The following is a 23,113-nucleotide window of genomic DNA, read 5'->3' on the forward strand; positions in this document are numbered from 1 at the left end:
CCCGCCTGCTGAAGGTTGCCCAGGCCGTGTCCTGCTCGGAGCTTTTACAGACAGGGTAACCTCTGCACGCAGGTGCCTCGGTGGACAAGGATGTGTGCCTGTCGGGCGCGGGCTGAGGTAGGAACTATGTCTCGCTCCGTTGCAATATGAAGGCTAGGATCTGTGACTTCCTCTCACCTCCGGGGAGTGGCCAAGCTGGTTTTGAACCCAGACAGTCCAGCCCCGCAGCCTGCTCCCTGGGGCCGCTCTCCTTCTGAACTCGTCTGGGAAGAGGCGGGTTATTGCTACCAGTTTGCCATCTGCGTCTAACCTCGAACAGCCCCACTGGGTCTCTGTTGGAGACAGGGTAGGGTGAGACCTGTCCCCAAGCCACTGGGTGCCCAAGGCAGCTTCCTGAAGGTTCTAGAGGGCCTGATAGACCATCCTGAGATTGTGACACCAAAGCCCAGAGATGGCGTATGAGTTCCCAAAGGCCACACAACATGCTAGCTTGTATCCAGGTGACCTGCCCTGCCCCGGTCCCCGTCCCCTGGGCCTTCCGTGCCTCTCGCCTCCTCCTCCTCCTCTTAGGGCCTAGCCAGCCCATCGTCTTGCCTAAGAATGACCTCATGCACCAACACGAGCCTTTAAAAATAGTCCTCATTGTGTGGGGCGTGGGGCCTGTGGGGCCTGAGGGCCGATGCTGCATTTCCAGAAATCTCCACCCCCTGAGTCTGGGGAATGTCACTGCTCTGGGCCCATCCCCAGACACTATTTTTAGTGGTGATTTGGAGGAAGGAGGGCTTTCCTGGACTTGCCTTCAGAAGATGGAAAACAAACACCATCCCCTCCCCGCCCCCGCCTCCCAGATTTCCCAGGCAGGAAATGGGGGCCGGGATTCCTGGGGCTGCTGCTCACCCTCAGGGCTTCCGGGTGAGCTCTGAGCTCTTCAGAGCTGAGGGGTGGACGACAGCGACAGTGTCTGCCCTGCCCCCAGTCTGGACCCTAAGCAGCCTGCAAAGGGCCCTGCTCCCCCAACCCCTGCCACCCCCACAGCACTTGTCTCCTCCCTCCCTGGGGGGCCTCCTCACCCTCCCATCTAAAGGTTCTCCCATTGGGAGGCCCTGGGCATCTGTGCTTGAGGCAGACACTCTCCAGGTGGGTGACGCTGCCCGCATCCCCTCCTCCCATCACCACCCTGCCCCCTTTCTAGACAGCCTGCCACCCAGTGCTCATGCAGTGCTCAGACTCCCCCAACAGGGTACCCCTTCCCCCTCGAGACCGCCCGGTCCCCTCTGAGATGGCTGTGATGGTTAGACTGTCGCTTAGAATGTTGTAAAGCACAGCCAAGCAATCGCCGTTAGCTGCATTTAGAGCTTTTGCGTTCCTTTAGTGCCCACCACAGTAGAATGAAGAAACTGTTACCCGACCATAGACACGAGGAGAGACAGCACAGAGAGGTGAAGGAACTTACCTAAGGTCACACAGCTGGTGAATGGCGGGGTGCAGCTTCAGACCCAGGTCTTTGTGGGCAGAAGCTGGTTCCTCAGACTGCCTGGTCGCAGGTCTTCGTGTTTCCTCTTCTATGGACACCTGCTCGAACTAGCAGTGCAGCCCCACGCAAGGCCTGCAGGCCTGGTTGGGTAGTGTGATCGATTGCCGGTATTGAGAAATAAGGAGATATTTAACATCAAAACTCTGATAATCCAGAGTATGGAATTCCCTAGAAGAGTCAGCTGGTGTGCCGATGCTGAGCCCTAGTCTGTTGCAGGACACCTGCCCCTCCAGGCGGGGCTGCATCCCGGGTCCCCGCCTGCCCCTTCCTTTCTTATCCATGGTTCCTGGCAGGGCCCAGAGGCCAGTTGCATGTTCCACTCTGGGGGTCGTGGTCCCCTCTTATGTATTTATCTGTTTGTTTATTTCATGGCTGCACCCGCGGCTATGGAGGTTCCCGGGCCAGGGACTGAATCTGAGCCACAGCTGTGACAACGCCAGATCCTTTACCCCACTGCCCTGGGCTGGGGTTTGACTGCAGTGACCCAAGCTGCTGCAGTCAGATTCTTAATCCTCTGTGCCACAGCGGGAACTCCTGGTGGTCCTCTCTTGAGCCCTTAAGCCAGAGAATCAGGGAAGGAAGGGGCCGCTTGAGATGCTTGGCAGTCATGAGCACACCCCCTTCCCACCCTGCTCAAGCTCCCATTCATCTCTCCCCACGTTCTTCACCTGCCGGGTCCGTGCCTCGTGCCGGCCCCTAGGAATACTGTCGGATGAGGCCCAGGCCCTGCCTTCCAGCAGCTTCTAGGCTTAGTCCAGGTGGCTGGAAGGCCCTGAGCTCTCGGTCTGCTGTCTAGGCTGTTGGCACACATTCCTATGGGGCAGTGGGCCCCATGCAGCAAGAAGAGGCATGAGCTGCGGGCTTTGGAAACCCAGAAAGACGTGACACTGGATTCCAAAGAGGGGAGAGGGCCGGGAGCCCTTGGCAGAAAGGGTTCACGTCACTTCCCCCGAGTAGACCCAGAATCTGTAGTGTTAGATGGTGGCAGATTTAAAGCAGGAAAAACAGGGAATGAAGTGAGGAGGGTGTCCAGGGGAGGCTTTGCTGAGAAACCAGCATCTGGGTCAAGACAAACCTAGATGGGGGGGTGGGGAGTGGGCCACAGGGATGGGGTGGGGGCAACGAGAATGCTCCGGGCAGAGGACAGCAGCGCAGAGATGCTGAGGGAGGGGTAGCTGCGTGATCCAGGTGGCAGCAGTGGGGCGGGGGTGGGGATGGCAGGTCATATGGCCCCAGTGGACTCTTCTAAGGGCTGTGCTCGCCCCTGAGTGAGACGGGCGGCAGCCGAGGAGCAGAGACGTGACGTGATCTGACTTGTGTTTTGAGGGGACACTCCCTGCTGAGTTGACGTCGGCTGCAGGGCTGGAAGACCAGTTAGGAGGCCACTGTGTCAAGCAGACATGAGATGGTGACACGGGCCAGGGTGGGGACCAAGGAGTGGCCAGAAGTGGCCAGATTCTGGTAACGCGTGGAAGGCAGCGCTGACGTGGGTTGCTGAGGAGTTGGGTGTGGGGCCTGAGAGCAGAATCAAGGAGGATTCTGGGGTTCGGGGTCAGAGGGACCGGACTGAGTTTGGGGAGGAGAGGAGCAGGCTGTCGGGGTGCTGGTGAGGCACTCACAGATGCATCAGGGCAGAGATGCCGTCAGACACCTCAGTCGGGGAGGCTCTTGGCTCTGAGTGTGGACGTCAGGGCTGAGGTCTAGCAGGGCGGCCTCAACATATGGATGGATTCAAATCCAGGAAGCTGTGGCAAAGGAGGGCTGAGGCCTCTGGTGTCTAGAGGTCACAGTGAGGGGAGATGAGCTGAGAGACCAGGAGAGGGGCCAGGAGGGCGTGGGGACGTCCCCACACCCGTGGAGCATGTTCTACAGGGACAGTGGGGCTCAGAGGTTCCGAGGGGACCACGACCTGAGAAGAGCATGTGCCGGGGAGGCGGGGAGGGGAGCGGACGCGTGGGGGTGCACGGTCCTCCCGAGCATCTTTGCTCCAAAAGGAGGAAGAGAAATGGATTGAGAGTTGGAGGGAAAAGGGGCTCAAATGCGGGTTTTCTTTTTAAGACACGAGAATGGTGTGTGCGTGTGACACTGGGAGAAATCCACTGCAAAGCAGGGGCCGAGTGTAGGGAGCCTGGACATCCGAGCGGGCGCTTGTCATGAAGGGAGACCCGGTTTCCAAAGCCTCCAGCCTCTCCGAACACGACAGCCTCACCAGTCGGTTCAAAGGAACCACCCGGGGGTTGGGCAGAGGGAGCCGAGCAGGAGAGCAGCCTCCTCCAGGCAAAGGGAAGGCCCAGCTGTGGCCAGGTTCGTGGCAGGGAGCCCCAGGGGAGAGCCGGACACCTGCTTCCAGACACTGGGTCTCGCCTGTGTTCAAAGCACAGTGCCCTAACCCAGCCCTGAGCACCTTAAAATGCTGCTGGTGCCCCGAGTCAGTGGAAGCTTTGGCCCATGTGTGTCCTTACGTCCCACAGGGGGCCATGGACGTGGTTCCCAGTGACCAGGGTAGTCTGGCAAGGGCTGCAGCCACTTTGCAGTCAGTCCTGAGAGCACCAGGACTCCCGTCCCGTCCGGGGCCACAGGGAAATTGGCATGCCTGGAGGGCAAGGAGAGACAATAAAAGAAAGCCGAACCGTCTCTGCCCCCAGGACCTGCTCAGTGATGGCCAGGGACCAGGTCCCCACCCCTCCCTGGGCTGCCCACCTTGTTCAGCCGTTCATTTGCGTCAGTCCGCTGGTGTTTACTGAGCCTACTATGTGCCAGGCACTGTTCGAGATGCTAGGGATGCAATGGTGAAGCAGGCAGGCCAGGTCCCTGCCCCCAGGAGCTTATATTGCTCATCAGGGGTGACATAAAAATGTGTACGTAAACTCAGTAATCCTTCCCACACCTTTGACCCTCTGAGGGAAATAGTCTGCTCTCTCACCTGTAAGCACACGGATTAGGGTTTGTCCCCATTGCACAGTGAATGGACTGCTTTTCTACCAGGTGAGAGAATTGCTTCCTTCTCTTTGGGTTAAATGGAGCTGACCTTGGTTCCATGAAGTGCAGTGGTCATGGGCACAGCAATGACCCCAAGGAGGCTCGCCAAACCATTCTCAAATATGCCAACTCAGAGATGGCATCTGCCTCCCCATCTGAGACAAAGCCGGCAAATCTGCATTTCCCTCCTGTGCCACGGCAGACATCCCCAATCGACCCAGGTTCCTGTAGTGCGTGGTTGACTAGTCATGTCTGCATGGACACAAGATTGGGAAACCAAGACCTGTATTCCAGATATTTTCCCTTTCTATCCCAGGCAGGAGGTTTGGAAGGTCACACTGCCTAACTTTTTAGGCTGCACTTGGAGGGAGGATCTGTGGGGATTATGGAAAGATCATGATCTGAACATCAAAGTACTGGGGTCAGGTGCCAGTTCTGCTGCCCATCAGCCATGTGAGCCTGTCCACCCATCTTGTCTGGCAGTGAGAAAAAGGCAGTTTCCATTTGTGAGTAACTGAGCTGCCCCAGGTCAGACCCTGGACCACCCAGCCAAGCCCGTGTCTGACCTCGCTCAGCAGGGCTGTTTTCTCAGCCACCACCTGTAGCTGCTACTTGTCCAAGAGAGCGGTTGGCTTTTCTCTGTTCCCTGAGTGCCTCCTGATGGGGCAAGAGCCTGCCTAATCTTTGTAAAGTAGGTCGAACCCTGACCTGTTCTGAATTCACTTTGCTCAGCTTTCAAACAGGAGGAAAAAAATTAAAAGAAAAAAAGAAAATAAACGAGGGCTGTAAGTCTGTGGCCTTTTAATTCCTTCCGTGGGCTCTGACCTCTTCTTTGGGCCCTTTTCTCAGAATCCAGCCTGTCGGTCAAGTCAACTTGTATTTTCCGAGACTTCCTAGGCCCTGAGTGCAGGCGTGGGAGCTGCGGGGAGTTGAAAGACAAGAAAAGATGCTAACATTTAATGAGCACCTGCTCATTCAGGTGCTAGGTAATGTCACATAGAACCTAAAGGGTAGAGAAAGAAGGTCACCCTTGGCTTACCAGCCGAGGAAGCTAAGGAAGCTCGCTCAGAGAAGTTACGTGCAATGACTGAGACCCTGCAGTTGCTATGAGCTAAAAGTCTGGGATTCGGGGCTCTGTGGATCTGAAGCTTTGTGTCTCTCTCTCTTTTTTTTTTTTTTTTTTTTTTTTTTTTTTACTCTTTAGGGCTGCATGTGTGGCATATGGAAGTTCCCAGGCTAGGGGTCAACAGCAGCTGGCTAGTCCACAGCCACAGCCACAGCCACGGCCACAGCAACGCAGGATCCAAGCTGCAGCTGTGACCTACACCACAGCTTGCAGCAACACTGGATCCTTAACCCACTGAGTAGAGCCAGGGATCGAACCCACAACCTCATGGATCTTAGTTGGTTCATTGCCACTGAGCCACGACAGGAACTCCTGGAGTTTTATCTTTGGGGTTCTCCCCAGTGCTCAGGGTCCCCATGTGACAGTTCCCTCAGGATGTGGCAGTCTGTTCTCTATGGGGCAGAAATGATTATACCTTCAGTCGCTATTCTAGATGAGGGAACTGAGGCTTAATTAAATTTTGATAGGCAGAGTCCAAAGCTGTTGCTTTTAGCCCAACTGTGTTGGCCTGAGAATCAGGAGACCTAGGCTGACCCACTGTGTGATATTCGATGCTCTTTCCCTCTCCCAGCCTCAGTTTCCCTATTTGTAAAGGAAGATGGAGCTGGAAGAGCATTTGATGGGTGTTTATTCAGGGTGGTTTGCCTGACCCTTCTGGCTCCCACCTGCCCACTCTTTTTCCAGAATCTGTGGATGTTGAAGCCTCAACTGGCTAGGGAGGTTAAATGGAAAAGAGAAGGGGGGCCCCCTGCTGGCAACGGCTGGGATTGTCAGACACAGGCTGAGGTTGCACTGACCCTGCCCACCACTCCGCCCCTCCTCTGAGCCCTTGTTTGTCAGGGGTCCACCAGGGGCTGGGAATTTTCACAAGGTCTCTTGGCGGTGAACTATCCAGAACAAGGGTCATAGTCTGCTGAGCTCAGACTGATAGGAAATCTGACCACACCTTGGGCTGGCTGAGGATCCTGCAGGCTGGAGGAAGGGGTGGCTGAGGGGAAGATTCCTTAGGAGCTGCTGACACACACACGAATGCATGCACACCCTTCTTCCAACAGTCATGGAGCAGTCATAGGGTGCGTGTAAGAATGTCAACACGCCTTTAATGGAAACCTCAGAAAGCCCCCTTGGGACTGTGAGACAGCTACAGAAACAGCATCTCGAAGCAGGAGTAACTGGTCTGAATATTTGGATCATCCGCTGGTTTTTCGGATCGATGCGGGTTCTGCTGTTCACATGATGCGCTTTCACAGTAAGGTTGATGGAGAAGCACGAGGGGTTCAAAGCCAGGGATGCAAGGCCATGGTCCGCTGCCTGAGGCACATGAGTCTTGATGAGTAAGTTAACCCTTTAAGCCTCAGTTCCTTCCTCTACAAGGCAGGTGCAGCCCCACCCCCAGCACAAGTCCTGAGGAGCTGATGAGGCCGGCTGTGCGGGGTTTGTTGGCAAGTTGGGAACCAGTGGAACTGGGATGGGAGGGTTGGGTGGGCAGGTGCCAGGGCCAGGTGGGTGCTGCCACTCACTGCTTGCCCGTGTTTCTTAATCTCCTTGGGGGCCTATGCCTTCATCAATAACATGAACTGACCTCAAAAGCTAGTTGTGAGAATTAAGTGACAAAGGGGACTTAGAGCGTATCTTGGCAGTCTTTTTTTTTTTTTTTTTTTTTTTTTGTGGCTGTGCCCGTGGCATGTGGAAGTTCCCAGGCCAGGGATGGAGCTCACACCTCAGCAGTGACAACACTGGATCCTTAACCCTTGGGCCACCAGGGAACTCCTGCGAAATTGAAGCTCAAGGTTGCAGAGCCAGGGGCAGAACCCAGATCCTCTGACCCTGGACCCATGCACATCCTGCCCTGCTGGGTGGTGTCAGCCAAGGCCATGAACTTGTCTGTGGGCAGCGGCGGTCAAGACAAAGTTCCCTAGGACCTCAGAAGCTGAAGGAGCTCAGGGAGTCAGGCACACCCGTGTGGGGAAACCAAAGCTCAGAGAGGGGAAAGCTGAGAGCCTGGTCCCTCACTGCCGGGCACGTGTTCGCTACAAGCGCTGCTCCGGCAGGTCAGGAGAAGCCGCCTCGTGCTCAGAAGCCGACCCCAAAAAACCCCTTCCTCTCCAGGTGCGCAGCTCCCGAAGCCACCCGGATCCACTGCCCTGGGCCGTGCTTCCCTCTCGTTCTCAGGCTCCCCCAGTGTGAAACCCACCTGAGACAAGTGCCAGGTGGCAGCACTGCCATCCACTGGCTGTGGCCTTCATTTCCATCTCTGTGAAACAGGAGGTAAAAATACCCAGCCACCCACCTCTGTCACAGGAGGGTAGCCAGCAGCAAAGGAGAGATAGCAGATGGAAATTTCCAGTTCCCCCAGTGACAGCTGGGCCTGGGCTCTGCTGTCAGATTCCTTCTGGCCAGATGACATCTTTGCATGAGGTCCACTCGCAACGTGAGTGCCCCACGGGGCAATACAGGTGTGCCACCCCCACCGAGGGCCGGGGGCCACCCTTGCCTGAAGGGAGAGGGAAGCAAATGAGTCCTCTCTCCTTGGGCTCTTCTGTCCTGGCGTCAGGGTTCCAGCCCAGCAGGCCTGGAATTCCCACCACGGTGACCTAAGTCGCTTCTCTGCCAAGCTGGCCACAAAGGGGACAAGCCCAGCTGCATGAGCTAGGAAGCTCAAAGTTGAAATTCAAAGGGCCCCCCTGAGACCCAAGGTCCGATGGCTCCTTGCCCGTGACAGCACCACCCCAGCTGACCTGCCTCCACCCTGTTTTACAGGAGGGCTGGGCAGGGGGAGATAAAGGTGCACCCCCACCCTCACCCCAAGTCTGCAGGGTCAGAAGGATGCAGCTTACATCAGGCACTGAGCCAGGAGCCCAGAGTCCTGGGTCTGATGCCATACTTTTTCATATCAGAGCCTGAGTTTGCAAGTTCATTGTCTGGAACAAGACTAGGGTAGCACCACCATTGCCTGCCCCAACTCGCTGCCCTTGGCCATGAGGCTGGGACCCTTGGGGTTTGGGAGGCCTCACTGCAGAGGCAGCATAATATAGAGTCAAGGGTTTGAGGCTCAGGGTCTGATGTGGCTGTGTGACTCTGGGCAAATCACTTAACAACGCTGTTCCTTCTCAGGCTGGACATTTCCAGAGCCTCAGAAACATCCACCTCTCTCCCCACCACATCCCCAGGTACCCTCCTCTGTGTTCTCTCTACGGAGCCGCCGGGAGGGGCCAGAGTTCTAGGGACTCTGGGAAAAGCCTGCTCCACACAAGCCTGGGATTTGCCCATCCCCACCCCCTTTGCCGCAGAGCCAGGGCTGTGAGGAGAGTCTGGAGGGAGCAGAAGTCACACTACTGCCAAGAGGCTGCGTGGAGAAGGGGGCACTGTGTGTGTGTGTGTGTGTGTGTGTGTGTGTGTGTGTGTGTGTGTGTGTGTGTGTGTGTGTGTGTGTGTGTTCGCCTATTCAGTAGTTTTTGACAGGTTGTACATCAAAACTAGCCTATTTTCCTCACTTCAGAAAGAAACCCCACACCCCTGGCTTCCACCCCCATATCTTCACCCCCAGCCCAGGCAACCCCTAATCAGCTTTCTGTCTCCATAGATCTCCCCACTCTAGACATTTTGCATAGATGGCATCATACAGCATGTGGCCTTTGGTGACTGGCCTCTTTCATAGACCATCATATTTTCAAGGTTCATCACGTTGTAGCATGAATCGGTACTTCTTTTTATTATCAAATAATATACTCATCAGCTGATGGGCAGTTGGTTGTTTCACCTTTGGCAGTTATGATTAAAGCTGCTATGAACATATATGTACGGGATTTTAGATGGGCATATGTTTTCATTTCTCTTAGATCTGTGCCTGGGAGAGGAATTGCTAGATCACAGGATGACTTTATGATCTATCACTGGGGGAGCTGTCAAGCTCTTTTCCAGAGAGGCTGTACCATCTTCCATTCCCTCCAGCAGTGCAGGAAGGTTCCAGTTCCTCCATATCCTCCTCCACGCTTGTTGCCAGCTGCTCTATATTTTAGCTGTTCTACTGAGTGTGAATTAGTATCTCGTTGTGTTGGGGTTTTTTCTGTTTGTTGGTTTGTTTTTGTCTTTTGAGGGCGGCACCCTCGGCATATGGAGGTTCCCAGGCTAGGGGTCGAATCAGAGCTATAGCTGCCAACCTACACCACGGCCACAGCAACGCAGGATCCGAGCCACGTCTGCCACCTACCTCACAGCTCGCAGCCACGCCAGATCCTTAACTCACTGAGCGAGGCCAGGGGTGGGACCCGCATCCTCATGGATGCTAGTTGGGTTCCTTAACCACTGAGCCACGGCAGGAACTCCCTCACGGTGGCTTTGATTTGCATTTCTCTGTTGACTAATGATGTCAGCCACCTTTTCCAGGGCTTATTGGCCATTTCCTGGAGAAATATCTGTTCAGATCTTTTGACCATTTATTATTGAGTTCTAAGAGTTCTTTATATACTCCAGATACAAGCCTTTTATCAGATATGTGATTTATAAATGTTGTCACCCATTCCTCGCATCGTCTGTTTACTCTCTAGATGGTATCCTTTGATGCACAAGAGTTTTTAATTTTGAAGCCCAAGGTATCTTTTTTCTTCTGTTACTCATACTTTTGGTGTCATAACTTGCTGTGTGTTTTTAATCAAATACTTTTCGCTGTGAAGGAAATGGTGCAGACCAGGGACTGTCGGGCTGGGCTGAGTGGGCCCTGGAGGTTCATTTCAGTAGGAAATAAAGGTTCCCATCAGCTGCCAGGCCGTGGGGGTCACAAGCTCACCAGGCCTCCCTCTCTGTCACTCTGGGGACCTAGCCGGTTCAGGGCGGGGACAGGCATTCAGTCAAGCGCTTGTTCCCCTGGCTGGGTCAGTAAAACCGAGAAATGAGAATTGGGACGTTCCCTTGTGGTGCAGTGGGTTAAAGACTTGGTATTGTTCCTGCAGCAGCTCAGGTCACTGCTGTGGCTCAGGTTGTTGCTATGGCGCAGGTTCGATCCCTGGCCTGGTAACTTCCACATGCTGCAGGCATGGTCAAAAAAAAAAAGAGAGAAGTGGAACTCTGGAGATGGGCAGGCCGGGGTTTGAATCCTGGGGATGCTGCAGGGTGACTTGGGAGCTGGGGAGAGAAACTTCATCTTTCTGAACCCTGTTTCCTCCTCTGTTGATGGAGGGATAGAGACAGGGTCCCTTGTCAGCGTTCGGGCTGACAGGCAGCTAGGATGTGGGCAACTAACACGGTCCTCTGTCCCCCAGCCATGAAAGCCGACCGAAAGCGCCTAAAGGGTGAGAAGACGGACCTGGTGAGCCAGATGCAGCAGCTGTACGCCACGCTGGAGAGCCGGGAGGAGCAGCTGCGAGACTTCATCCGCAACTACGAGCAGCACCGCAAGGTCGGCCCCCTGCATCCCCCACCCAGCACGGGGTCCAGCCTCTTGGCTCTCCAAACACAGACCACGGCTTATGTCCCCTTCCGCTCACTTGGGGAAGCCCCTTGTCAGGCCGGGCCTGGGCACTGAGACGAAACAGGCACAGCTCCTAGTTAGGGCTCCACATCTCCTGGGCAAACCAGCCTGGACAGGAAAGCCCAGTCGGTGACAGTGTGGGCTCTGGATTCTGGCTGGCCTGGGTTCAGATCCCGGCTCCCCACGTATGCGCCCTTGGGGGCATCTCCCTTAACCTCTCAGAGCCTCAGTTTCCTCATCTGTGAAACAGGGATCATGCAGATCTTGTATTGCTGTGATGAGGACCCTATAAGATGATGGATACAGAGCCTTCCGCGTGGCAGCCAGTGCATAGTAAGCACTCTGGGAATGTCAGCTCTGCGTCCTACTAATGATACCAGAATAAGAGTGTGAAGAGAGAGCAGGCAAGCACCATAAGACAGCAGGAAATTCTGCCTGCCAGGAGAGAGTCCTGGGAGGCTTCACAGAGGTGGTGACATGAGTTGGGCTCTATAGAGTAGATAGGAGTTTCTGGTCAGATGACCAAGGAATTTGGTTCAGTAAATATCTGTCTGACATATGTGCTGTGGACGTGCCAAAGAGGGTCCCCAAACCCAAAGAAAAAAAGTCAGTGCCTGCAGCCAAGCAGTCCTTTGTGAGTGGCTGTGTGTGCAGGGAGAGAGTTGTAACCTTCTGGATTGCGGGGCAGAAAACCTGTTGAAAACCGCCCTTCAAGTACATGACCCCACATGGTCATCGGCTGTGACCAGAGTACAGGTTGCATGTACTCTGGGGAGAAAAGGGAGGCGGGAGGCCCATTGGGTTTCCTGGGCTGTGGGAGGTTCAAGCGGTTCTTCAAAAGGGCAGGAGTTGAGGCCAGAGTGTCAGAGACCGCATTTGAACTTGAATGCATCGTCCCCACAGCCCACTTTGATTTCCTTCCTCTCACCTCCTAGTGGTGAAGGTCCCTTCCCCCCAGGATGAAAACAGCCCCAGTGAGCTCCCTGGGCCAGGCCACCCCCAGCCGCTGGCTGTGTCTGGAGCTTTCAGCTGCCCTGGGTGTCAGCCCTGAGCAGCGGGGCCCTGGCTTCCCCTGTCCGCATCCAGTAAATGAGCCGAGTCCTGAGAAGTTGGCTTCCCTGTGCCTGTCACCTGCAGACAGGGTGTGACATTCAATCAGGAACCTGTGGAAGCAGAGAGGACGCAAGGGAACCCAGTGCTGCCTGCTTTCTTGGTTCTCTTCTGGGTCATAGACTTCCTGCCGTGTGCTCATTTAGCAGAAGGGACAAGGGAGCTCTCCTGGGTGTCTCATAAGGGTGCTAATCCCATTCATGAGGGTGCCACCCTCATGACCTAAGCGCCTCCCACCTCCTAACACCATCACCTGGGGGTTAGGATTTCAACAAAGACATTTTGGCAGGACACAGACATTCAGACGAGAGCACCACCTGCTGCTCCCTGTCCACCTCTCCCCTCTCCTACCTGGAGGGGCTGTAGCCGGTCACAAGAGCCTGGTCTTTCTTCAGCTGCAAGGCAGGGAGAATCTTTGCTGGAGTGGCCTCGTTCTCATCCAAAGGGAGACAGGTCACTCTTGTTTGAGGGGAGGGAACAGAGAGCAGGGGTCAGGGAACCAGCCCATAGCTACACCTGCTTTTCAGGGATGTGCTGGTCCCAGGCTGACCCTGTCCCTGGTAGCACTTGTCCCCATCAACTGCTTTGGTGTATTCGTCAAGGTTCTCCGGAGGAGTGGTTTTATTTATATAAAGGGTTTATTGTATGGAATCGGCCCACGTGATTATGGAGGCTGACAAGTCCCTTGACCCACTATCTAGAAGCTGGAGACCCTAGAGAGTCAGGGTGTCATCCAGGCTGAGTCCAGAGGCCTGAGAGCTCAGAGCCATGTTCAAAGTTCCATCCAAGGGCAGGAGCAGACCCAGGGCCCAGCCCAGCTGTCAGGAGAGAGGGCAGTCCCTCCGTTACTGTAACCACTTGCCATGCAGGCTCTCAGTGCATAGAATGATGCCCACCCACATCGGAGGAAGATCTTCTGAGTCCACCAGTTCAGCGTTAATCTCATCTGAGACACCATCACAGACGCACCCAGGAATAACGTTCAGCCAAATATCTGGACATCCCAGGGTCCCAAGAAATGGACGCCTAAAATTAACCATCAGGAACGGCTTAAGAAGATGTGGTACACATATACAACAGAATACTACTCATTCATAAAAAAGAACGAAATCATGCCATTTGCAGCAACATGGATGGACCTAGAGATTCTCATACTAAGTGGAGTCAGACAGAGAAAGACAAATACCATAGGATATCACTTATATGTGGAATCTAAAATGTGACACAAATGAACCTGTCTACAGAACAGAAACAGACTCACAGATGTGGAGGAGAGACTTGTGGTTGCAAAGGGGGAGGGGAGAGGGAGTGGGATGGACGGGGAGTTTGGAGTTAGTAAATGCAAATTATTATATTTAGAATGGATAAACAACCCGGTCCTACTGTACAGCACAGGGAACTATATCCAGTCTCTTGGGATAGACCATGATGGATGATAATAAGAGAAAAAGAATGTATGTGTGTGTGTGTGACTGGGATACTGCCGCACAGAAGAAATTGGCACAGCAATGTAAATCAACTAAACTTTAATTTTTTCCAAAAATGAGTATAAAAAAATTAACCCTCGGTCTTGGCCTGGGAGGCAGGGGAGTACAGTGGTTAAGACCAGACAGCAGGTTAGAGTCTCACCTCTACCACGTGCGGGCCATGTGGCCTCATCTCTAAAGCCAGGATGGTGACAGCAAACCACTCAGAGCCCAGTGCTGTCACCAAAGTGTCTAGCACACAGCATGCTTGGGAAGATGCTTGCTATTGTTATTGTTGTTGTTGCCTCTGGGGATTCAGAATCGGGCATTTAATTATGGACGCTCCCCCTTGGGTTTCAGGGCCCTTTTGTGGGCCCCTTATCTCCCACTGCCTGGCGTTGGTCCCCCTGGTAAACCCAGACAGGTAAGCACATGGCTGGCCACCTGCTGTCAGAAGCCCCTGGCAGGCCCCAGACAGACCCCAGGCGTGGGCCCTGCCTCCGGGAGGATGGGAGAGTCTCTGGGGAGACACAAGAACCATGCAGAAAAGTAACCTAGGTGGGACCTTCTGGGAGGGCCGAGGGTCCAGGGGATCCAGGACCCAGGGGCGGGGGACGTGTTCCCTGAGAACACGCACTGTGAAGGAGGTCGGCTCCGGATCAGAACAGCACAGTGGGACCATGGAGCCAATAAAAGGCTAAGAGGATCAAAGAGATGGCGCCATTACTAGATACTGACCTTGACAGTGACAAGGCCAATGGCCCTCTTCAGAGGCCACCTTATCACACCCTGACTCAGGATCCATTAATAATAACGCATCCATTAATAATGCGCTTCTTCTATGCCAGCATTGTCCCAATCTCTTTGCATTTGCTGTTTTTGATAGCAACCCTGTGAGGTGTGGTTTTATAGAGGTGAAAACTGAGACTTAGGGCAAGTCTGTGGCGCAGGGCCTCACAGTGACATAAAAGGGGAGGCGGGGTACAAACCCAGGCGGTCCGGCCCAGGGCCCTCTCGCTGCCCACTGCCCAGTGCCCACCTCCCTCACTGCTCAGAACGAACGTAGATGAACAAATGAGTTACTTCAAGTTACTTCTGCTCCTCGCCCTAGAGGTCCTGGCCGCCCCCTCGAGCCATGGGTGGTTTGCCGGGCATGGCAGTGGCCTTGTGGCACTGTGGGTTTCATAGCAAGCTTTTCTCCTGTCCTTCAATTGGGGCGTCACATTCGTTTTCATAACTGTGCTCATTCTTGGGAATAAAGTCCCTCTGGGACGTCCCCTTCCCTCAGGACGGGGCCATTTTTTTAAGTCGCAGATAACAGGGGCGTCCCCTAAGGCCAGCCAGCAGAGGGGCTGCGCTGCAGTGTCACTCTCATGTGATGGCTTCACAAGACCCACAGGCCCCTTCACATTCATTCAGAAAAGTGGAATTTGGAAAACACTCAATTTTTTTAAAAATTGCTACCTTAGGAGTTCCCATCCTGGCTCGGCGGTTAACAAACCCGACTAGCATGCATGAGGACTCGAGTTAGATCCCTGGCCTCGCTCAGTGGGTTAAAGATCTGGCGTTGCCATGAGCTGTGGTATAGGCGCAGCTCGTATCCCACATAGCTGTGGCTGTGGTGTAGGCCAGCAGCTACAGCTTCAGTTCGACCCCTGGCATGGGAACGTCCATGTGCCACGAGTACGGCCCTAAAAAGACAAAAAAATAAATAAATAAAAATTGATCTCTTAAAATGGGGAGAGTCCCTCCTAAGCTTCTAGATGTCAGTGGAACAGCCATGTGACAATCTTTTGTCATCATTGGGTCCAACGTCACTGTACAGATGGGAGGACAAAGGTTCCCAAGATCCAGTGACTGACCCAAGGCCACATATTTAGAGCTAATTTGGAGAAGCTAAAGCCACACCTCCTGGTTTTATTCCACCTCTTCCAAGAGCTTGCAGCTGGTGTTGGTGGTGGTGGGGGGGGAGACTTGCATTTTATGTGCAAGATAAATGTCCCTGTGAACAGGATTAATGGAACTCTCAGCCCAGCCACCCAGCTCCTCCCCGGGGACCCCTGCAGGCCTCCCGGCAGGTAGCAGGACACAGGGCTCCCAGCTGTGGGGCCGGGGAGCATGAGCACAGACACAGGCTGCTGAGAAATGAGAGTTTGGGGCCTGACCAGAAAGTTGACAGAATTGCAACCCCCGGGAGGCTGCGCCGTTGCACGTTCCCTGTCACATGGCTACAGTCTGGAGAGGAGTTTGGGGACATAAACACAGCTGAGGAAGGGCTCATGGCAGGCAACCTGGGCGAGGGCTGGGCACAGGGTGATCCTAGGTGGTGAGGTCACTGCCACAACAGGCCACCTTCCTCCTGCCTGCCGTCACACCTCTGGACAGGCCTGTGTACCCCAGAAGCCCCCTCCACATTGCACCTCTTGTGTCCAGGTGAGCCCCCCATGCCAGCAGGCCAGAGGGACCTCATTCTTTTATGCAGCAGTGTTTCTTGGCTGCTGTCTGCCAGGCTGCTGTTCTGGGACCCAGGTGTCTGCCAGTGGCCTTGGACGGTGCAGAAGGGCTTTACAGGGTAAGCCCTGCAGGCACAGGGGTGTTTGTCTGGTTTGTGCCTGCTGGTGGCATCTCGATGTTGGTTGAGTGAACAGTACTGGGTGCCAATATGAGAAGCAGGTCGGAGAGAGCTGGTGCTGCTTCCTGGGAGTCAGGGAGGGCTGCCTGGAGGATACTGGAGCTGTGTCCTGAGTGAACCGGTGGGCGCCTGCTGTGTGCATGGTGCCATGCTGAGCGCTGAAAGGATTAGTTCATGCAGTGCTCGCAGTAACACCCTCAAGACGGCTGCTCCCACCCTGTGTTACAGGTGAGGCAACGGAGGCACAAGAGAAAATTGCAGCCTGTTCTTGCAAAGCCAGGATTTGACCCCAACTGGCTCTCTTTCCAGAACCTAAGCCACAGCTACAGCTCTGTGACAGCTCAGAGCAAGGGCCTCCTATTCTCTGGCCCTCGGGGAAGTCAGGCCTTTGGCAACAAGCTGTTCGACAAGGCAGGATGGCTGCCTTTCAGCTCATTCCCAGGCTGCACGGAGACCTTGAGCCTGGCTCCTGATTTGGTGGGTGGGAAGACCATGGCTGGATGGGTGAGCAAGGCCCTGTGCTGGGGCCCTTCCTCTGTCCTCAAATTTGGCTCCTGCCAATAGAGATCCGGCTGCCCAATGCAGCCGGCTGTCCTCTGCCTGCTGGCTTTGCTCAAAGCAGCAGAGCTGGGCCTGTGGCCCTTCCCTCTGCATCACAGAGAACACAGCTCATGCAGGAGGACTGGCCAGGAGCAGGGGCCAGGTAACAGGCAGAGGACTGCGACATGTTCATACACTACAGCTGACTGGGGCTCCAGCCTGTGCCATCATCACTGTGACCCTGCAGAATGGTGGCAGGGCCCCCTGGCAGCCAAGGCGGTGGGGCTGGACTTACCTTCTCTGTCCCTGTTTTCCTGTGACACACATGTTATCCAGCAACAGAAGAGACACCCAAACCCACCACTGACTAACATTTGTCAGACTCCGTTTCCCTCACATGAAGTCATTTCATCTTTATAACAATTCTTTTAAATGAGTAGTATTTTCAATACGGAGAAAGAGATTTGATGCGTTAACACAGCTTAACCCATGACATGCGTTTGCTCATTTTATCCAATGAAAAAATAATAGCTGAGTGTCTACTAAAGGTCTGTCTCTGTCCCAGTCTCCCAGGTAGTTCGTGACAGAGCTGGGCTGAACCCAGGGCTGTCCTCCTCTAGGCCCCGAGCACCCAGCTCCGAGCGGTGCGGCGCAGCCCTCCCCACGTTTCCCCTGGTATAGGGATCAAGGCCATGGAGGCAACTCCAGGCCAAGGGGAGGCCCCGCTAGCACCCCTGGTTGTAACGCCAGGCCTCTCCCCACAGGAGAGCGAGGACGCCGTCAAAGCCCTGGCCAAGGAGAAGGACCTGCTGGAGCGCGAGAAGTGGGAGCTGCGGCGCCAAGCCAAGGAGGCCACGGACCACGCCACGGCACTGCGCTCCCAGCTGGACCTCAAGGACAACCGGATGAAGGAGCTGGAGGCGGAGCTGGCCATGGTGAGACCCCGCCCCCCTCACCCACTCAGGCTGGTGCATCTGCTGGAAGCGACATCGTGTGCTAGGAGGAAGCTACACACAGGGGAGGCTGGGCATGAGCGTGGGTTCACCTGCGAGTCCTGTCTGAGCCAATGGAGTCTAGCGGGGCGGGGTGGGGCGGGCGGGGCGGGGGCGGGTCTGGGCCGGGGGGCGTGGTCTGGGGGATGCTCCCTCTGCTTCCTTCCGGTCGGCCACAGGGCCTTTCATCCACCTGCCTGGGGCCGGCCTGTGGGGATGCTGGGGGACCATCCACCAACCTTGAGGAAGAAAAACACCACAAAATTTAGAATGGTTATTTCTAAGTAGGACGATCACAAGTGACTTTTATTTCCTTCTTTCCTGCACCTATTTTCATCTGTACTGAAAACATCTTACTTGGGCCTTCATGGGGGAAAAAATGTAATTTTTTTTCTAACCCAAAACAATCCTTCAAAAATACTTGCAAACACTGTGTTTTCCTCGGAGATGTGCAGCCTGCATGTGGGGACAGAGAGCCCAGGTGGGGTGACCAGGCCTGGCCTGGCATCAGAACATGGGTCCAGAACCCCAGAGTCCTGTTCTTCCTGTGCTCGTGTGACCGTGGACTCCTCACTGAACTTCTCTGAGCTTCAGTGACCTTCATCTAGTCCTGGGGTGGGGGTGAGGGTCTTTAACCCACCCCACCTCCCCCACCAGGTGGCTGAAAAACTCCAGGGAGCTCATGGCTTAAAGAGGGGCTCACCCTGAGCTCACCGCCAGGGCCTCGGTGCGATGATGGTGGCTGGGAGGAGAGTGTGCAGAAACTCCTGAGGGGCCGGGAGGCCCAGTGGCTCTTAGCGAGCACGCCACGTTCTCCTGCGGAGCACTGATGCCAGCTAAGGGTGTGGCTACTGCCATGAGTTCAGGGTTCGACTCCAGCCCCCATCACTTCCTAGCTGTGTGGCCTTCAGCCCTACCTTTCACCTGTCTCGGCCTCAATTCCGTCAAGTCTCAGTAGAGATAATTGCCTGTTATAGGGCTCTTATTGAGGATTGCAATGAAATAATGCAAGGAAGACACTTAGCACAGCCTATACATGGCGACTGATGATAGGATGAGGTTATCTCTAGTCACTTCCTTCAGGACCAGGGGTCTCCCAGGGCAGGGCAGCACAGCATCCCTCCTGGGACTAAGCCTGCACGCTGCCTCCTGGGTCTCCTTGTCCAATGCTGACCCCTAGTGGTGAGAGCTGCCCAGGCTGGAGAAAGTGCCAGCTGCCCAGGCTCCCACCATGAGCTGCATGGTGCTGGCAACCCTGCCGCCACCTGCAGACCAGACAGAAGCCTTTCAAGTTGTGGGTCTGGGAGAGGGTGTGGGGGTGAGATGAGCCCTCTGTCTTCCCAGTCTTCCCAGTGTCCTCTGGATGCACAGGTGTGGACCCCTAGCCTTAAGCATCCTGGCGAATTCCGGGACCTTTCAGGACAGAGAGCGAGCTCTCTGCTTCCTCCCTCATCATGCCCGGACCACTGCTTTGGTTCTGGCCAGTGAAACTCAGGCCCTTGCCTCCTCCTGCTGGCCAGCCTCAGACTCCTCTGCTAAGGGTGAATAGTTTAGGTCAATGTGTGCAGCTCATGGTGTGGACTTACTGTAACATCAGCACAGCCCGTTGACAGCCTCGGTGTTGGGGCGGGGGGTCCACCTGACTGGAGGTCCCCTCTGTTGCCCACCATCTGCAGAATTTCTTGCCCTGGAGGCTTCCAGGGCTGCCAGCTCTGTCCGGCATGCACGCATGCTCGCGCGCGCGCGCGCACACACACACACACACACACACACACACACACACACACAGCTGGCCAGGACGTGACGGGGGAAGGTCCCTCCCCTGCACATGCACCTGAGGCCCTTGAGTCACAAGCAGCAGAGAGCAGCTCTGGCAGGTTTAAGCACACAGGGTGCGCTAAAAGGAGCTCAGGAGCTTCCAGGTGCATGAGAAGGCAGAGGGCCAGGCTTGGAAATGGGCCGAAACCCAAGCAGGGTCCCATCCAGACTACTGACCCTTTCACCTCCTGGATCATCCCAACTCAGGGAGGTGTAAATAATCCCAACAACGACTGCTTGTGCAGCAGGACAGGAGACTGGACGGCGTCCTGGGCCTCCATGTGAATCGTGGCATGTCTGACTCCTGCTTATGAACCAGAAAGTGTAACACTCACAGTCACTGTCGTGCATTGAGGTGTCTTTTTCACCATAGGGCAGGTGCTCTCACAGCCCCCTTGCTACCCCACCAGACAGCCGAGGGCAGGAAGGCATGGAGAGGTAAGGCCTCCCCCAGGAGCCCCCAGCTAGGACATGGCAGAGCCAGGATCGGCTAACGGCATGGCCACTGCCACGGCCCACTGGATTCCAGAGCCCAGGCTCCGAAGCACTGTGCCGGCCATCTCGTCCCACAGCTCGGGGGTGCGCTTGCACAGGAAGGCTCCCTCTCAGCTCCCTGTCTTACCGTGAGGACCCTGAGGCTCAGAGTGGTGGAGTAACTTGCCCTGGGTACCTAGCAAGTTAAATAGTCAAAGTGGAGTTGGAACCCAGTTCTGTTTAGTGTAACAAACAAGAGGGTGTTTGAGCCAATCGCCTTATTCCCAGGATCTCAAAACTCCAGGCTCAGAGTGCCCGGGAAGGGAAGGAGGCTCAGAGAGAAGAGGGCGCTCCTGGCATTGGACTGCATTTAATGGAGGAATTAATGGGAGATCAGCATGTAGCCTGTCACGGGAAGATGGTCCCATGTGGCGGGGGGACATGCACGTATCTTAAATCAGAGCTCAGGTGGTGTGTCTCAGCTGCAGCTCCATTTTGCTCTGTCTCGGAGGTTTTAACATCATGAGTGGCAGTTTTCGAGAGGGTTCTTGGCTCCAAAACTCACAGGCACACCCACCCCGTCCTGCAGGACTAACTGGGGTCCCCTCCCCACTGTCAGGCAGCGGTGATGTCAAGCTGCCCGCCAAGTGAGAAAGTGCCCCCTTGGGCCCAGAGGTGACATCCGCCTGGAACAAGGAGGCGGGGGAGACAGGAGAGTGACCCTGTCCTGGGCTGCCTCCAGGGGCTGCCCATTCAACTCCTCTCTCACTCAATTCCTAGCCGGGCCTTGGAGACCCCAGAAGAACAGGTGATAAGCGTGTCCTCGGCCCCCCTTTCTGTGTTTCTGGTCTCTTTGTATCAGCAGGAACTGAGGGGGACTCTAACCCCCAGACAAGCCCTGCAGGCATGTGCTGGTCAGCATGTGGCACAGCCTCGCAGAGACCTTGGGACAGAGGTCGGATTCCTGGCTTTCTCACCATGATGGGTGCTGATGGCGGAGCAGCTGGCCAAGAGGTCCCCTTGATGACACTGTCTTCTTCCTGTCCCGCGGCTCTCTCTCCAGGCCAAGCAGTCCTTAGCCACACTGACCAAGGATGTCCCCAAGCGGCATTCACTCGCCATGCCGGGCGAGACGGTGCTTAACGGCAACCAGGAGTGGGTGGTGCAAGCGGACCTCCCGCTGACCGCAGCCATCCGGCAGAGCCAGCAGACTCTCTACCACTCACATCCCCCCCACCCTGCAGACCGGCAAGGTGAGTCCAGCCCAGCACGGCTGCGGGGCGTCCCCGGAGGCCATTTGACCCACTCTGGAAGGCAGCTTCTTTATTCCCACTAGAGCTGGAGGGGGTGGGGCAGAGGCCACAAACATCTAAGAGACAGACCTCAGGCCTCACTGGATCCCAGGGTTCAGACAGTACCTGGGTCTGAGCTTTTCTCTCCATCGCTCAGCTCTCCCTGCTTCCATTCGGCCTCATCGTTAGGCCGCCTCTTTCCGCAAAGCAGAAAACAGTGTCTAGCAGTTTCAGACTGTTAGGGCCCTTGCAGCTCAGAGGTCTTAAGGAATCTCTGCCTGCCAAATCCCAAAAAAGAACTCTGATTGGCCAGCCAGGGTCACATGCCCACCCCTGGACCAATCACTGTCTAGGGATTGGGTGCTCTGCCTCTGGGTCCCATGGGCATCCTTTGGCAAGGGAGACAGTGAGAGCGCCTTGATTGCCAGCTCCAGATAATCACGGGATGTGTGGGAGGACCAGAAATCAGTGTTACCAGTGCCTTCTCCAGGCACTGGCAGGGGTGGCTAGGGACAGCGACCCAGCCTTTAGTTAACATCTGTATCCACTGGCCACAAGACAAGCCCCAAACCCCTCTGCTCATCAGCAACCCACTTGGCTCCATTTTCTGTTCCTCCCGTGAGTGGCCATGTTTGTGAGACAGGTGCAGGTTGGGGACAGGCAGCTGGCCTCCAGTCCTGCCATCACCTTGGTTGGAACCCAAGTCCCTGACTGCAAAGCCTCCACCCTTCTCCATATGACCCTATGGCCACTGGCAGCAAGGGCCTCCTTTCTCAGTAGCCTCCCTGCTCATGTGCTGCCTGCACACAGTAGGCCCTCAGTCTTGCTGAACAAAAAGTGCCTCCTCCATCCGGTGCCAGGGCCTGCAGACAGGAGAGCCATCCGCTGGGGGACTTGGATGGGCTTCCAGGCATTCAGTGGCGATTGATTGAGCACCTACTACTTGCCAGGCACCGTGAGCACTGGGGTTGAACACGGATAAGACACCAGAGCGCCTGCCCTCATCAAGCTGGCATTGTAGGTGTGACAATGGCAACACGCATGTCCCTGAGCTAACGAAGAATGATTACAGATTGTAGTCAGTGCAGGGGTAGAAATCAGTGTGAAAGCAGATGCTTTGATGAAAAACGGACACTGGGGAGAGCTGATAACCGGGGAGGTTTCTCTCGGGACAGGCTGAGACCTGAATGATGGGCATGTGCCTGACTGGGCAGCAGGACCAGCCAAGGCTGAGGCGGGAGGGAGATGGCGCGAGCCAGGCACTGTAAAGAGAGCAGGTGTGCTGTGAGCCAAGGCTGGTGGGTGGGCAGGGCTGTATGCCTTTGCCTGGAGGAGGATCACACGCACATACCACCAGGTAAAGAGAGACCGGATGCTGGCCATCCCTGCAGTGAGGGGTGGAGGCAGGGAGGCCCTCTGGTCTTCTAGGCAAGAGACGGTGGTGACCTGGGCTTGGGTAGTGACAGTGGGGTTGGAGAGAAGTGGCCAGATGAGGGGCTAAGTTTGGAGGTGCTGCTGCTGATTGGGTGGGGGGGGGGGGGCAGGAGAAGGAGAGGAGCCCATGGTGGCCTCTAGGCTCCCTGCTTGAAAAGCTGGTGGTGACAGGGTTAGGACTGCACCAGGTCCAGGGGACGTCCAGGTGGTGGGGGCATTATAAGGACAGTCACTGAGGAAACTCCTGTC

General features: G+C 55.5%; 1 protein-coding gene across 7 annotated transcripts in view; it reads left to right on the forward strand.

The window, feature by feature from the left end:
• KAZN (kazrin, periplakin interacting protein) overlaps positions 1 to 23,113 on the forward strand; it is a 1,105,661-nt gene that overhangs the window by 1,019,038 nt on the left and 63,510 nt on the right. For all 7 annotated transcript variants that reach the window (XM_021097562.1, XM_021097563.1, XM_003481972.4 and 4 more), the window contains 3 exons: positions 10,898 to 11,034; positions 17,619 to 17,789; positions 21,202 to 21,391. In XM_021097562.1, the coding sequence (XP_020953221.1) occupies positions 10,898 to 11,034; positions 17,619 to 17,789; positions 21,202 to 21,391 (498 nt within the window). The remainder of the gene's footprint in view (positions 1 to 10,897; positions 11,035 to 17,618; positions 17,790 to 21,201; positions 21,392 to 23,113) is intronic.

This window comes from Sus scrofa, chromosome 6 (genome assembly GCF_000003025.6).
Source record: "Sus scrofa isolate TJ Tabasco breed Duroc chromosome 6, Sscrofa11.1, whole genome shotgun sequence".
Lineage (NCBI taxonomy): Eukaryota > Metazoa > Chordata > Mammalia > Artiodactyla > Suidae > Sus > Sus scrofa.